Below are 15,538 nucleotides of genomic sequence, written 5' to 3' on the forward strand. Positions count from 1 at the left end.
GTACCAGTACCCCTGTATATAGCCTCCTCACATTGACTCTGTACCGGTACCCCCTGTATATAGCCTCCTCACATTGCCTCTGTACCAGTACCCCCTGTATATAGCCTCCTCACATTGACTCTGTACCAGTACCCCCTGTATATAGCCTCCTCACATTGACTCTGTACTTGTACCCCCTGTATATAGCATCCTCACATTGACTCTGTACTTGTACCCCCTGTATATAGCCTCCTCACATTGCCTCTGTACAAGTACCCCCTGTATATAGCCTCCTCACATTGACTCTGTACTTGTACCCCCTGTATATAGCCTCCTCACATTGCCTCTGTACTTGTACTCCCTGTATATAGCCTCCTCACATTGACTCTGTACTTGTACCCCCTGTATATAGCCTCCTCACATTGACTCTGTACTTGTACCCCCTGTATATAGCCTCCTCACATTGCCTCTGTACCAGTACTCCCTGTATATAGCCTCCTCACATTGACTCTGTACTTGTACCCCCTGTATATAGCCTCCACATTGACTCTGTACTTGTACCCCCTGTATATAGCCTCCACATTGACTCTGTACCGCCTGTATATAGCCTCCTCACATTGACTCTGTACTTGTACTCCCTGTATATAGCCTCCTCACATTGACTCTGTACCCCCTGTATATAGCCTCCTCACATTGACTCTGTACTTGTACCCCCTGTATATAGCCTCCTCACATTGACACTGAACCGGTACCCCCTGTATATAGCCTCCTCACATTGCCTCTGTACCAGTACCCCCTGTAAATAGCCTACTCACATTGACTCTGTACTTGTACCCCCTGTATATAGCCTCCTCACATTGCCTCTGTACCAGTACTCCCTGTATATAGCCTCCTCACATTGACTCTGTACTTGTACCCCCTGTATATAGCCTCCACATTGACTCTGTACTTGTACCCCCTGTATATAGCCTCCACATTGACTCTGTACCCCCTGTATATAGCCTCCTCACATTGACTCTGTACTTGTACTCCCTGTATATAGCCTCCTCACATTGACTCTGTACCCCCTGTATATAGCCTCCTCACATTGACTCTGTACTTGTACCCCCTGTATATAGCCTCCTCACATTGACACTGAACCGGTACCCCCTGTATATAGCCTCCTCACATTGCCTCTGTACCAGTACCCCCTGTAAATAGCCTACTCACATTGACTCTGTACTTGTACCCCCTGTATATAGCCTCCTCACATTGACTCTGTACTTGTACCCCCTGTATATAGCCTCCTCACATTGCCTCTGTACCAGTACTCCCTGTATATAGCCTCCTCACATTGACTCTGTACTTGTACCCCCTGTATATAGCCTCCACATTGACTCTGTACTTGTACCCCCTGTATATAGCCTCCTCACATTGACTCTGTACCCCCTGTATATAGCCTCCTCACATTGACTCTGTACTTGTACTCCCTGTATATAGCCTCCTCACATTGACTCTGTACCCCCTGTATATAGCCTCCTCACATTGACTCTGTACTTGTACCCCCTGTATATAGCCTCCTCACATTGACACTGAACCGGTACCCCCTGTATATAGCCTCCTCACATTGCCTCTGTACCAGTACCCCCTGTAAATAGCCTACTCACATTGACTCTGTACTTGTACCCCCTGTATATAGCCTCCTCACATTGACTCTGTACTTGTACCCCCTGTATATAGCCTCCTCACATTGACTCTGTACCTGTACCCCCTGTATATAGCCTCCTCACATTGACTCTGTACCAGTACTCCCTGTATATATTCTCCTCACATTGACTCTGTACCAGTACCCCCTGTATATAGCCTCCCCACATTGACTCTGTACTTGTACCCCCTGTATATAGCCTCCTTACATTGACTCTATACCAGTACCCCCTGTATATAGCCTCCCCACATTGACTCTGTACTTGTACCCCCTGTATATAGCCTCCTTACATTGACTCTGTACCAGTACCCCCTGTATATAGCCTCCTCACATTGACTCTGTACTTGTACCCCCTGTAAATAGCCTCCTCACATTGACTCTGTACTTGTACCCCCTGTATATAGCCTCCTCACATTGACTCTGTACTTGTACCCCCTGTAAATAGCCTCCTCACATTGACTCTGTACCAGTACCCCCTGTATATAGCCTCCTCACATTGTACTTGTACCCCCTGTATATAGCCTCCTCACATTGACTCTGTACCAGTACCCCCTGTATATAGCCTCCTCACATTGTACTTGTACCCCCTGTATATAGCCTCCTCACATTGACTCTGTACCAGTACCCCCTGTATATAGCCTCCTCACATTGACTCTGTACCGGTACCCCTGTATATAGCCTCCTCACATTGACTCTGTACTTGTACCCCCTGTATATAGCCTCCTCACATTGCCTCTGTACCAGTACCCCTGTATATAGCCTCCTCACATTGACTCTGTACCGGTACCCCCTGTATATAGCCTCCTCACATTGCCTCTGTACCAGTACCCCCTGTATATAGCCTCCTCACATTGACTCTGTACTTGTACCCCCTGTATATAGCATCCTCACATTGACTCTGTACTTGTACCCCCTGTATATAGCCTCCTCACATTGCCTCTGTACCAGTACCCCCTGTATATAGCCTCCTCACATTGACTCTGTACTTGTACCCCCTGTATATAGCCTCCTCACATTGCCTCTGTACTTGTACTCCCTGTATATAGCCTCCTCACATTGACTCTGTACTTGTACCCCCTGTATATAGCCTCCTCACATTGACTCTGTACTTGTACCCCCTGTATATAGCCTCCTCACATTGCCTCTGTACCAGTACTCCCTGTATATAGCCTCCTCACATTGACTCTGTACTTGTACCCCCTGTATATAGCCTCCACATTGACTCTGTACTTGTACCCCCTAAATATATCCTCCACATTGACTCTGTACTTGTACCCCCTGTATATAGCCTCCTCACATTGACTCTGTACCAGTACCCCCTGTATATAGCCTCCACATTGACTCTGTACTTGTACCCCCTGTATATAGCCTCCACATTGACACTGTACTTGTACCCCCTGTATATAGCCTCCTCACATTGACACTGTACCAGTACCCCCTGTATATAGCCTCCACATTGACTCTGTACCAGTACTCCCTGTATATAGCCTCCACATTGACTCTGTACCAGTACCCCCTGTATATAGCCTCCTCACATTGCCTCTGTACCGGTACCCCCTGTATATAGCCTCCTCACATTGACTCTGTACTTGTACTCCCTGTACAATATCATATTACACAAGGACCTTAAGGTATAGAAACACAGTTATCGTTCAAACAGGCAGAGTATTTAATTGTCTTAAAATACAGTTCAATTTCTTTTTGCAAGGTAATAAAATGTGGTGTTTTGTTTGTAAATTTACATTTGTGAATATGAAATTTGGTCAAAAGAATAATGAAATGAATTACATTAAATTGTTTCAACTTATTTCTATCGTAGGTAAAGAATCCAAGACCAACATGACATGAGGTATAGATACAACATCCTGTTGAAACAAGGTTCCTATAGATCTATTGTTGTTGAATGGACCAAAAGAGAAACAAATCTTTCCTACTGATGAGTCAACAGGGGTAATCGTAGGTATGTTCTGAGGGTCTTGACACGTTCCTGAATAATAAAGCAACACCTGAGGGAATGGCATCTAAAACGATTGTAACCTGTTTAGGTGTTACAGGGACCTTGTGAAGTGATCAGACTTCCTTATAACTGAGTAAAAGACCCTCTGCATTCACCAGTTGTCTCACCAATAGGATATTATTTAGGAACCAATATTCTAAAAACAAAGAAGTATTTTCATACAACATGTCCCTATTATTTCATATATAATATATATAATATACATATATAAAATTATGCTTATAAAAAAATAAAAAAAATAAAAATAATAATAATAATAATAAAATTAAGGTCCGTAACAGGAAAAGCTGCCGATGAAAACCTGAGTTTCACAGGAACTCGTAGTACAGAGTAGATCCATATGAAGTTCGAACATATTGCATTGTAGGTAGTTTGGGAGATATCCGGAAATAAGTGAATAAATATGTAATAACGGATAAGCATAACTGTTTGTAAAAACTCAATCTTCCTAACCTTCAACGTGTTGTCAGAAAATAAAATATGCATTTTACTCAACTGCGTTTACCCACTCCAGTCAGCAAAAAGCAATGTGGGGCTTTAAGGTAATGCTGCTAGTGTGACGTATAAACTAGTGGACGGAACGCTTCTTTCATCAGCAACAATAGTCAGCCAGACACCTCTGTAGCTTGCTGGACACAATAGACGAACCAATAAAGCTCTTTAGACGCTTTAGTGTATATTAGCCACTGTGTTTTAAACCCACGTCTGTCGTCTAGTTAGTTATCCGATTTAATTTCATATTTACGCTGTTATTAGTCAGCTAGAGGGCTGATTAAGTTAGGATTAGCCTAGCTAGCTAACATCTCCGACCATGAGTTCACTAAGCTACTCTCCTCCTGATAAAGAAGAGTTCTGCTGGACGGAGAAAGAGGTTCTCGTGAAAGAGGAAGAGGAAGAGGAGGCTGTTACAATACAAGTAGAGGGTGAGGCTGTTACCGTGAAAGAAGAAGAGAAAGACGTTACAGTGAAAGAAGAGGAAGACGCGTTCAGAGTGAAAGAAGAGGAGGAAGAGAAAGAGGAGGATACAGTTTTTGGAGTGAAAGAGGAGGAAGGGGAGATGACTGTTACGTTGAAAAAGGAGGAGGAGGAGGAAGAAGAGGGGGAAACTGGATATCTGGGCCCCGTTTCCCAAAGTTATCTTAAGGCATCCAATGGTTCTAACGATGAAGTTAGCTGTGAGATGCTTTTGGGAAACCGGACCCTGATTAACACTAGTAAGTACTGTCTTAAAAACAGAAGCATATACTCTGCAGTTGTTGAACTGATGTTTGGTGTTAAAGGGAAATCTGAAGTTGCTTTTAAATGATTTATAAATAGCCATTGATTCTTGAAGATTTTAAACTGTGTGGTTCCAGCCCTGAATGCTGATTGGCTGACAGCCATGGTATATCAGACCGTATACCACGGGTATGACAAAACATTTTATTTTTACTGTTCTAATGACGTTGGTAACCAGTTTATAATAGCAATAAGGCATGTCAAGGGTTTGTGGTATATGTAAACCAACACTGTATAGCCTCAAAACGTGGTTTAAACTAGAATGTTGATATCGTGGATGGAATTTGAGAGTAGTTACATTTCTCCATCCATCATCTTATTACCAAAACAGTAGCGGAATGACATCTTTGTTATGGTTTGAACTGCAGATTGGTTGGTTGGTTGGTTGGTTGGTTGATTGTGGCTTTTTTTTTTTTTTTACTTCTACAGGATCAGTGTCCCGAAATCTGGACAGTTGCTGCTCTGAAGGTAAATAATGTACTTCTATTCTGTAATCTTGCTCTGATTTGTCATCCTGAGGATCTCAGAGATAAAATGTAGATCAAATTGTTTGATAAAATCCGTTTTTATATCCTAACACGATCCGTTTTTGTATACAGTGTTTTGCATGAATTCCAGACTCTTTCAACTTGCAATAAAACAATATATGAAATCTAATCGGCAAAACGTAGTTTAACCCGGTCAAGTTTGGTTTCTGTGCAATACCCAGACACTCTAGAAGGCAACCAAACTTGTTTCATCATTCTACATTATGTATTGGCTACGCAACACGTCAATTATACCATGAAGGTCAGCCATCATTACGCACCAATGATACGAGCTGTGTTCACTTGATTGACAGTGTCCTGGTCCAATGACCACCTATCGTTTTGAAACCTAGCTAGATAGCCAATGAGCTGGGCTTTCCAGCAGTATGTGAACGCCGTTTGTAGGACAAACAGCCATCATGCTGGAGCTGTGTGCAACAGAGTTCATTCTCTGGTTAAAGTAAACAGGACGCACGGTAGTTTACCTTACGCAGTGGTTCGTTCTATATATTCCAAGAATATTCCTGAATTTAAACAGTTTTGTAAAGAGGAACGGTCCAAAATTCCTCCTGACCGTTGTGCAGGTCTGATCCACAACTACAGAAAATGTTTGGTTGAGGTTATTGCTGCCAAAGGAGGCTCAACCAGTTATTAAATCCAAGAGTTCACATACTTTTCCCACCCTGCACTGTGAATGTTTACACTTTCTGTTCAATAAAGACATGGACACTTATAATTGTTTGTTTGTTATTAGTTTAAGCAGACTGTGTTTGTCTATTATTGTGACTTAGATGAAGATCAGATCAATTGTTTGACCAATTTAAGCAGAAATCCTGGTAATTCCAAAGGAATACAAAACACACTTTTTCTCGCCACTGGATGTATATATATATATATCACACACTACCGTATATATATATATATATATATATATATATCACACACTACCGTATATATATATATATATATCACACACTACCGTATATATACACTGCTCAAAAAAATAAAGGGAACACTTAAACAACACAATGTAACTCCAAGTCAATCACACTTCAATGAAATCAAACTGTCCACTTAGGAAGCAACACTGATTGACAATAAATTTCACATGCTGTTGTGCAAATGGAATAAACAAAAGGTGGAAATTATAGGCAATTAGCAAGACACCCTCAATAAAGGAGTGATTCTGCAGGTGGTGACCACAGACCACTTCTCAGTTCCTGCACATTTGTGGCCTGCTGGAGGTCATTTTGCAGGGCGCTGGCAGTGCACCTCCTTGCACAAAGGCGGAGGTAGCGGTCCTGCTGCTGGGTTGTTGCCCTCCTACGGCCTCCTCCACGTCTCCTGATGTACTGGCCTGTCTCCTGGTAGCGCCTCCATGCTCTGGACACTACGCTGACAGACACAGCAAACCTTTTTACCACAGCTCGCATTGATTTGCCATCCTGGATGAACTGCACTACCTGAGCCACTTGTGTGGGTTGTAGACTCCGTCTCATGCTACCACTAGAGTGAGAGCACCGCCAGCATTCAAAAGTGACCAAAACATCAGCCAGGAAGCATAGGAACTGAGAAGTGGTCTGTGGTCACCACCTGCAGAATCACTCCTTTTTTTGGGGGTGTCTTGCTAATTGCCTATAATTTCCACCTTTTGTCTATTCCATTTGCACAACAGCATGTGCAATTTATTGTCAATCAGTGTTGCTTCCTAAGTGGACAGTTTGATTTCACAGAAGTGTGATTGACTTGGAGTTACATTGTGTTGTTTAAGTGTTCCCTTTATTTTTTTGAGCAGTGTATATATATATCACACACTACCGTATATATATATATATATATCACACACTACCGTATATATATATATATCACACACTACCATATATATACAGTGGGGAGAACAAGTATTTGATACACTGCCGATTTTGCAGGTTTTCCTACTTACAAAGCATGTAGAGGTCTGTAATTTTTATCATAGGTACACTTCAACTGTGAGAGACAGAATCTAAAACAAAAATCCAGAAAATCACATTGTATAATTTTTAAGTTATTAATTAGCATTTTATTGCATGACATAAGTATTTGATCACCTACCAACCAGTAAGAATTCCGGCTCTCACAGACCTGTTAGTTTTTCTTTTAGAAGCCCTCCTGTTCTCCACTCATTACCTGTATTAACTGCACCTGTTTGAACTCGTTACCTGTATAAAAGACACCTGTCCACACACTCAATCAAACAGACTCCAACCTCTCCACAATGGCCAAGACCAGAGAGCTGTGTAAGGACATCAGGGATAAAATTGTAGACCTGCACAAGGCTGGGATGGGCTACAGGACAATAGGCAAGCAGCTTGGTGAGAAGGCAACAACTGTTGGCGCAATTATTAGAAAATGGAAGAAGTTCAAGATGACGGTCAATCACCCTCGGTCTGGGGCTCCATGGAAGATCTCACCACGTGGGGCATAAATGATCATGAGGAAGGTGAGGGATCAGCCCAGAACTACACGGCAGGACCTGGTCAATGACCTGAAGAGAGCTGGGACCACAGTCTCAAAGAAAACCATTAGTAACACACTACGCCGTCATGGATTAAAATCCTGCAGCGCACGCAAGGTCCCCCTGCTCAAGCCAGCGCATGACCAGGCCCGTCTGAAGTTTGCCAATGACCATCTGGATGATCCAGAGGAGGAATGGGAGAAGGTCATGTGGTCTGATGAGACAAAAATAGAGCTTTTTGGTCTAAACTCCACTCGCCGTGTTTGGAGGAAGAAGAAGGATGAGTACAACCCCAAGAACACCATCCCAACCGTGAAGCATGGAGGTAGAAACATCATTCTTTGGGGATGCTTTTCTGCAAAGGGGACAGGACGACTGCACCGTATTGAGGGGAGGATGGATGGGGCCATGTATCGCGAGATCTTGGCCAACAACCTCCTTCCCTCAGTAAGAGCATTGAAGATGGGTCGTGGCTGGGTCTTCCAGCATGACAACGACCCGAAACACACAGCCAGGGCAACTAAGGAGTGGCTCCGTAAGAAGCATCTCAAGGTCCTGGAGTGGCCTAGCCAGTCTCCAGACCTGAACCCAATAGAGAATCTTTGGAGGGAGCTGAAAGTCCGTATTGCCCAGTGACAGCCCAGAAACCTGAAGGATCTGGAGAAGGTCTGTAGGGAGGAGTGGGCCAAAATCCCTGCTGCAGTGTGTGCAAACCTGGTCAAGAACTACAGGAAACGTATGATCTCTGTAATTGCAAACAAAGGTTTCTGTACCAAATATTAAAAGTTCTGCTTTTCGGATGTATCAAATACTTATGTCATGCAATAAAATGCAAATGAATTACTTAAAAATCATACAATGTGATTTTCTGGATTTTTGTTTTAGATTCCGTCTCTCACAGTTGAAGTGTACCGATGATAAAAATTACAGACCTCTACATGCTTTTTGAAGAGGGGGATAACCGCAGCTGCTTTCCAATCTTTGGGGATCTCAGACGACACGAAAGAGAGGTTGAAGAGGCTAGTAATAGGGGTGGCAACAATTTCAGCAGATAGTTTTAGAAAGAAAGGGTCCAGATTATCTAGCCCGGCTGATTTGTAAGGGTCCAGATTTTGCAGCTCATTTAGAACATCAGCTGACTGTATTTGGGAGAAAGAGAAATGGGGAAGGCTTGGGCGAGTAGCAGAGGGGAGGGCAGTGCTGTTGTCCGGGGTAGGGGTAGCCAGGTGGAAAGCATGGCCAGCCGTAGAAAAATGCTTATTGAAATTCTCAATTATAGTGGATTTGTCGGTGGTGACAGTGTTTCCTATCTTCAGAGCGGTTGGAAGCTGGGAGGAGGTGTTCTTATTCTCCATGGACTTTACGGTGTCCCAGAACTTTTTTGAATTTGTGTTGCAGGAAGCAAATTTCTGCTTGAAAAAGCTAGCCTTGGCTGTTCTAACTGCCTGTGTATATTGGTTTCTGGCTTCCCTGAAAAGTTGCATATCACGGGGGCTGTTCGATGCTAATGCAGAACGCCATAGGATGTTTTTCTGTTGGTTAAGGGCAGTCAGGTCAGGAGAGAACCAAGGGCTATATCTGTTCCTGGTTCTAAATTTCTATATATATATATATATATCACACACTACCGTATATATATATATATCACACACTACCATATATATATATCACACACTACCGTATATATATATATATATATATATATATCACACACTACCGTATATATATATATATATATCACACACTACCGGTCAAAAGTTTTAGACCATATCAGAACTGTTAGGACGCTACAGACGTCTACGTGAGAAGACAGATTTTCGGGACAAACAGGTGAAGTTATGGGTTCTACAGTAGGTCTATGTTACTGTTATGGGTTCTACAGTAGGTCTATGTTGTTGTTATGGGTCCTACAGTAGGTCTGTGTTGTTGTTAGGTGAAGTTATGGGTTCTACAGTAGGTCTATGTTATTGTTATGGGTCCTACAGTAGGTCTATGTTGTTGTTAGGTGAAGTTTTGGGTCCTACAGTAGGTCTATGTTGTTGTTAGGTGAAGTTATGGGTTCTACAGTAGGTCTATGTTGTTGTTAGGTGAAGTTATGGGTTCTACAGTAGGTCTATGTTGTTGTTAGGTGAAGTTATGGGTCCTACAGTAGGTCTATGTTGTTGTTAGGTGAAGTTATGGGTCCTACAGTAGGTCTATGTTGTTAGGTGAAGTTATGGGTCCTACAGTAGGTCTATGTTGTTAGGTGAAGTTATGGGTTCTACAGTAGGTCTATGTTGTTGTTAGGTGAAGTTATGGGTCCTACAGTGGGTCTGTGTTGTTGTTAGGTGAAGTTATGGGTCCTACAGTAAGTCTATGTTGTTGTTATGGGTCCTACAGTAGGTATATGGTATTGGTATAACTAGTGGTTTCTGCATTAGCATGGAGGAGTTTCTGCAACCAAATTGCATGTGCATCTCCCTCTTGTTGTTTGCAAACACAGAAAGGGCCGTATATTGGAAACCGAAATTCATCTGGCACAATGCTTAGGGTTTCAGGAACTCTAATAACTCATCTGGCACAATGCCTAGGGTTTCAGGAACTTTAATAACTTATTTCTAACCTAGAATCATACACTATACTACTAATGTGAAAAAAATAAGACTAAATATGACTGTTGTTGATCACTGACTGTCATGTTAACCTGATGAGGACAGAGGGCGCTGTTTTCACTTTGGGGGAAAATCGTGCCCAATTTAAACGGCCTCGTACTCAATTCTTGCTCGTACAATATGCATATTATTATTACTATTGGATAGAAAACACTCTCTAGTTTCTAGAACCGTTTGAATTTTGTCTGTGGGTAAAACAGAACTCATTTAGCAGCACACTTTCTGACCAGGAAGTGGAAAGTCTGAAATCGATGTTCTGTTCAAGGACCTGCCTATAAATGGGCATGATACGTATGACTATACGTGCACGTCATACACCTTCCCCTAGATGTCAAGAGGAAGTGAGAGAAGAAATGAGTTGATTATCTCGGTCTGAGATGGAATGAATCCTCTTGGAACGACGTGTCCGCCATTTTCTGTTTTCTGCAAGGCGCGTGGAGGGACCTGTTATTGCCTTCTGAAAAACTGTCGTTATAGGCGAATACTATCTCCGGCTTTGATTTTATTTGATACATGTCACAATATCATCGTAAAGTATGTTTTTTCAATATAGTTTTATTAGATTATTGAAATTTATTCGGGACGTTAGGCGTGTTGCGTTGTTTGACTTTGTTCACGAAGGAGAGCTTAGCACCACTTGGCCAGTGTGCTTGCTAATTCAAGAGGGAAAGAGGTCGTTCTGAATCCAAACAAAGACGGTTCTGGACAAAGGACCCCTTGTACAACATTCTGATGGAAGATCAGCAAAGGTAGGAACCATTTTGGGATGCTATTTCATATATCTGTCGAACTGTGTACTAGTAGCTTTGCGCTCAGGTTTTGGGCATTCCCTTACCATAACTAAGTCTTATGTCGTAATGAAGATATTTTTAGAATTCTAACACTGCGATTGCATTAAGAACTAATGGATCTATCGTTTCCTATACAACATGTATTTTTTTGTAATGTTTATGAATAGCTATTTGGTCAGAATAGGTGAGAGTCTAATAGAAATATCCGCACATTCTGGGAAAAAGATGCTACGTTAGCACATTGTATAACCACTGATTTCAGCTCTAAATATGCACATTTTCGAACAAAACATAAGTGTATGTATAACCTGATGTTATAGGACTGTCATCTGAGGAAGGTTTATGAAGGTTAGTGAAATTTGATATCTTTTGCTGGTTTATTCGCTAACGCTAACGTGCCTATTGCTATCGCTAACGTGCCTTGATGAATGAATGCGGTAGTGTGGTAGGCTATTGTAGTAAGCTAATATAATGCTATATTGTGTTTTAGCTGTAAAACACTTAAAACATTGGAAATATTGGCTGGATTCACAAGATGTTTGTCTTTAATTTGCTGTACACCATCGATTTTTCAGAAATGTTTTATGATGAGTATTTAGGTAATTCACGTTGGTCTCTATAATTACTCTGGCTGCTTCGGTGCTATTTATGACGGTAGCTGTGATGGTAGCTGCAATGTAAAACTGATTTATACCTCAAATATGCACATTTTTCGAACAAAACATTGATTTATTGTGTAACATGTTATAGGACTGTCATCTGATGAAGTTGTTTCTAGGTTAGTTTGGTTGGGTCTTGGTTAGTTATGTTGCTTTTGTGCATGCTACCTGTGCTGTGAAAAATGTCTGTCTTTTTTTTGTATTTGGTGGTGAGCTAACATAAATATACGTGGTGTTTTCGCTGTAAAACATTTTAAAAATCGGACATGTTGGCTGGATTCACAAGATGTGTATCTTTCATTTGCTGTATTGGACTTGTTAATGTGTGAAAGTTAAATATTTCAAAAAATTATTTTTTGAATTTCGCGCTCTGGCTTTTCAGTGGAATGTGGGAGGAGTTCCGCTAGCGGAACCCCAGAGTCAGACAGGTTAAGACAATTGTCAAATAAGTTTGTAAAAGTATTTAAACATTCATTACAGATGTAAATTGTTGTACAGCATCATGGGCATCACCTTTCAGCTAAAATAAACAGTGGATTTCTGCTGTTGTGGGTCTTTAACCATCTGTCTGACTTTGTTGTTCACACAGGAGAGAGACGGGACTATCGTGGATCCTCTGGGGAGCCTCAACAACATCATGAAGCTGCTGAGGCAGGGAAGAGTCTCTCCAGATCAGAACGTCTCAAAAAACACCGGCAGGGTCTCACAGGGAAGAAATCTCACCGCTGCTCTGACTGTGGGAAGAGTTACTCAAGATCAGATTCACTACAACTTCACCTGAGAATTCACACAGGAGAGAATTCTCACTGCTGCTCTGACTGTGGGAAGAGATTCACCTCTTCAGCAGGCCTTAAAAAACATTTGAGAATACACACCGCAGAGAAACCCTATAGCTGTGATCAATGTGGGAAGAGTTTTTCTCGTACAAGTAATCTGAAAGCACACCAGAGAACACACACCGCAGAGAAACCCTATAGTTGTGATCAATGTGGGAAGAGTTTTTCTCGTACAAGTAATCTGAAAGCACACCAGAGAACACACACCGCAGAGAAACCCTATAGCTGTGATCAATGTGGGAAGAGTTTTTCTTCGTCTAGCCATCTGACTTCACACCAGAGAATACACACAGGAGAGAAACCTCATCACTGCTTTGACTGTGGAAAGAGTTACTCAACATCAGATTCACTGAAAGTGCACCAGAGAATACAAACTAGAGAGAAATCTTACAGCTGTTATCAGTGTGGGAAGAATTTTACAACATCTGGCCATCTGACCATACACCAGAGAATACACACAGGAGAGAAGCCTTATAGCTGTGATCACTGTGGGAAGAGTTTTAATACATCTAGCAAGCTGACTATACACCAGAGAACACACACAGGGGAGAGACCTTACCACTGCTCTGACTGTGGAAAGAGTTTTGTTGTCTCAGGACATTTAATATCACACAAGAGAACACACACAGGAGAGAAGCCTTATAGCTGTAATCAATGTGGGAAGAATTTTTCTCGCTCAGGCAACCTGATAACACACCTGAGAATACACACTGGAGAGAAACCTCATTGCTGCTCTGACTGTGGGAAAAGATTCATCTTTTTAGCAGATCTTAAAACACATCAGAGAATCCATACAGGAGAAAAACCTTACCACTGCTCTGACTGTGGAAAGAGTTTTGTTTCATCAAGACAGTTAAAAGCACACCAGAGAACACACACAGGAGAGAAGCCTTATAGCTGTGATCAATGTGGGAAAAGTTTTGTTACATCTAGCAGCCTGAAAACACACCAGAGAACACACACAGGAGAGAAGCCTTATAGCTGTGATCAATGTGGGAAGAGTTTTGTTACATATGGCAGCCTGAAAACACACCAGAGAACACACACAGGAGAGAAGCCTTATAGCTGTGATCAATGTGGGAAGAGTTTTGTTGCATATGGCAGCCTGAAAAAACACCAGAGAACACACACAGGAGAGAAACCTCATAGCTGTGATCAATGTGACAAGAGATACTCTGATAAAAGGTGTCTGATCAAACATCAGAAAATGCATACATGAAGAAGTTGTTTCATGATATCAATGAAATGATGTCACAATGTAGAATGTTTTAACATTGTAGAAGGAGTATTTTAATGATGTCACAATGTAGAATGTTTTAACATTGTAGTAGGAGTATTTTAATGATGTCACAATGTAGAATGTTTTAACATTGTAGTAGGGAGTATTTTAATGATGTCACAATGTAGAATGTTTTAACATTGTAGAAGGAGTATTTTAATGATGTCACAATGTAGAATGTTTTAACATTGTAGAATGAGTATTTTAATGATGTTCTACCTTATCTTTTGCCCTGTTCAATTGATTGCAGTATGATATGGATATTAGCCTCAGGGGAAAATCCAGGCTCTGAATTGAAAGAGTATTATTTAACAAAAAGTGACTAACAAAAAAAGAGCTGTGTTACACTTACTGTGTTGGTGACCCACTTTAATCAAAATGCAGCACTTCAAAATGTAGCTAGCTGTTTTCTACAAGTTGAAAAAGCTGCTTGTTTAAAAAAATACATGTAATATGATAATTGTTGCAGATGTTTGTGTATATACACACATGAAAGCAGTATAATAAATTGGTCTATAATCAATTTTATTAACAATCTGACATCACTCCAGTATTTCTTGACAACATCCAAGTGCTAATTGTCTTTATTCAACTACTGAAGAAGCATGACTCAAATCACCGACTCATATTTCAAACATTCAGCCTGACAAAAGATACATGTTTTATTATTCCATGCCTCACCATTAAGTTAATTATTGCGAAGCGAAGGGGTGTACATTCTGTTTTGATATTTCAGCATATTTACAATTCATGTAAAATTTAGTAAATAAATATTTTTGCCACAAACTGAATTTTTTTGGGTACAATTATGTTGTTTACTAACAATGTAGTAAAACAAGCTTATATTTCTGGTTGGATATTACATTCTATTCTTACTATTTTAATCAATGTAATTTCCTTAGAATGCTCACTAGTCTTTCAGTTTGTTATTCTTTAGTATTTTATCCTCTTATGTTTGTTGTGTAGTAAATATGAAAGTTTTAATTTTCATAGTGTTTATTAGTCTTCCTTGTGAAGCGCATTGTGTTGCATCTATGTCTGAAATGTGCTGTATAAATAAAGCTTGATTTGATTTGAACATATTGCAAAAACAAATGAACCCAATGACCGACCAATCAACAGACCTCTTGCAAAACCAATGAATAAATATGTGCAAAGGCAACAAAACATCTTGGTCCATCTTTAGTGTGAATAACAGTATAAATGCAGTCACTGTTTTGGTCCATCTTTAGTGTGAATAACAGATTAAATGCAGTCACTGTTAAAATTGTGCATGAGATGTAAGTTTAGTATCAATTTTTGTTGAAAATGAAAAATCAATAATACGTCAAAGGATTCAACTA

The 15,538-nt window shown here is 40.9% G+C and overlaps 1 protein-coding gene across 1 annotated transcript; it reads left to right on the forward strand.

The window, feature by feature from the left end:
- Positions 1–3,892: 3,892 nt before the first annotated feature.
- On the forward strand, positions 3,893–14,732 carry LOC129839884 (zinc finger protein 883-like). Its single transcript, XM_055907590.1, has 3 exons — positions 3,893–4,894; positions 5,388–5,426; positions 12,670–14,732. The coding sequence occupies exons 1-3, from the start codon at positions 4,492–4,494 to the stop codon at positions 14,133–14,135; spliced, it is 1,908 nt and encodes a 635-aa protein (XP_055763565.1). The 5' UTR covers positions 3,893–4,491; the 3' UTR covers positions 14,136–14,732.
- Positions 14,733–15,538: the final 806 nt, after the last annotated feature.

This window comes from Salvelinus fontinalis, chromosome 40, assembly GCF_029448725.1.
Source record: "Salvelinus fontinalis isolate EN_2023a chromosome 40, ASM2944872v1, whole genome shotgun sequence".
NCBI lineage: Eukaryota > Metazoa > Chordata > Actinopteri > Salmoniformes > Salmonidae > Salvelinus > Salvelinus fontinalis.

Coding starts and splice junctions, on each gene's coding strand:
- LOC129839884 (XM_055907590.1), top strand. CDS start 4,492: ATGAGTTCACTAAGCTACTCTCCTCCTGATAAAGAAGAGTTCTGCTGG. Junction 4,895..5,387: donor CCGGACCCTGATTAACACTA/GTAAGTACTGTC, acceptor TTACTTCTACAG/GATCAGTGTCCCGAAATCTG. Junction 5,427..12,669: donor GGACAGTTGCTGCTCTGAAG/GTAAATAATGTA, acceptor TTGTTCACACAG/GAGAGAGACGGGACTATCGT.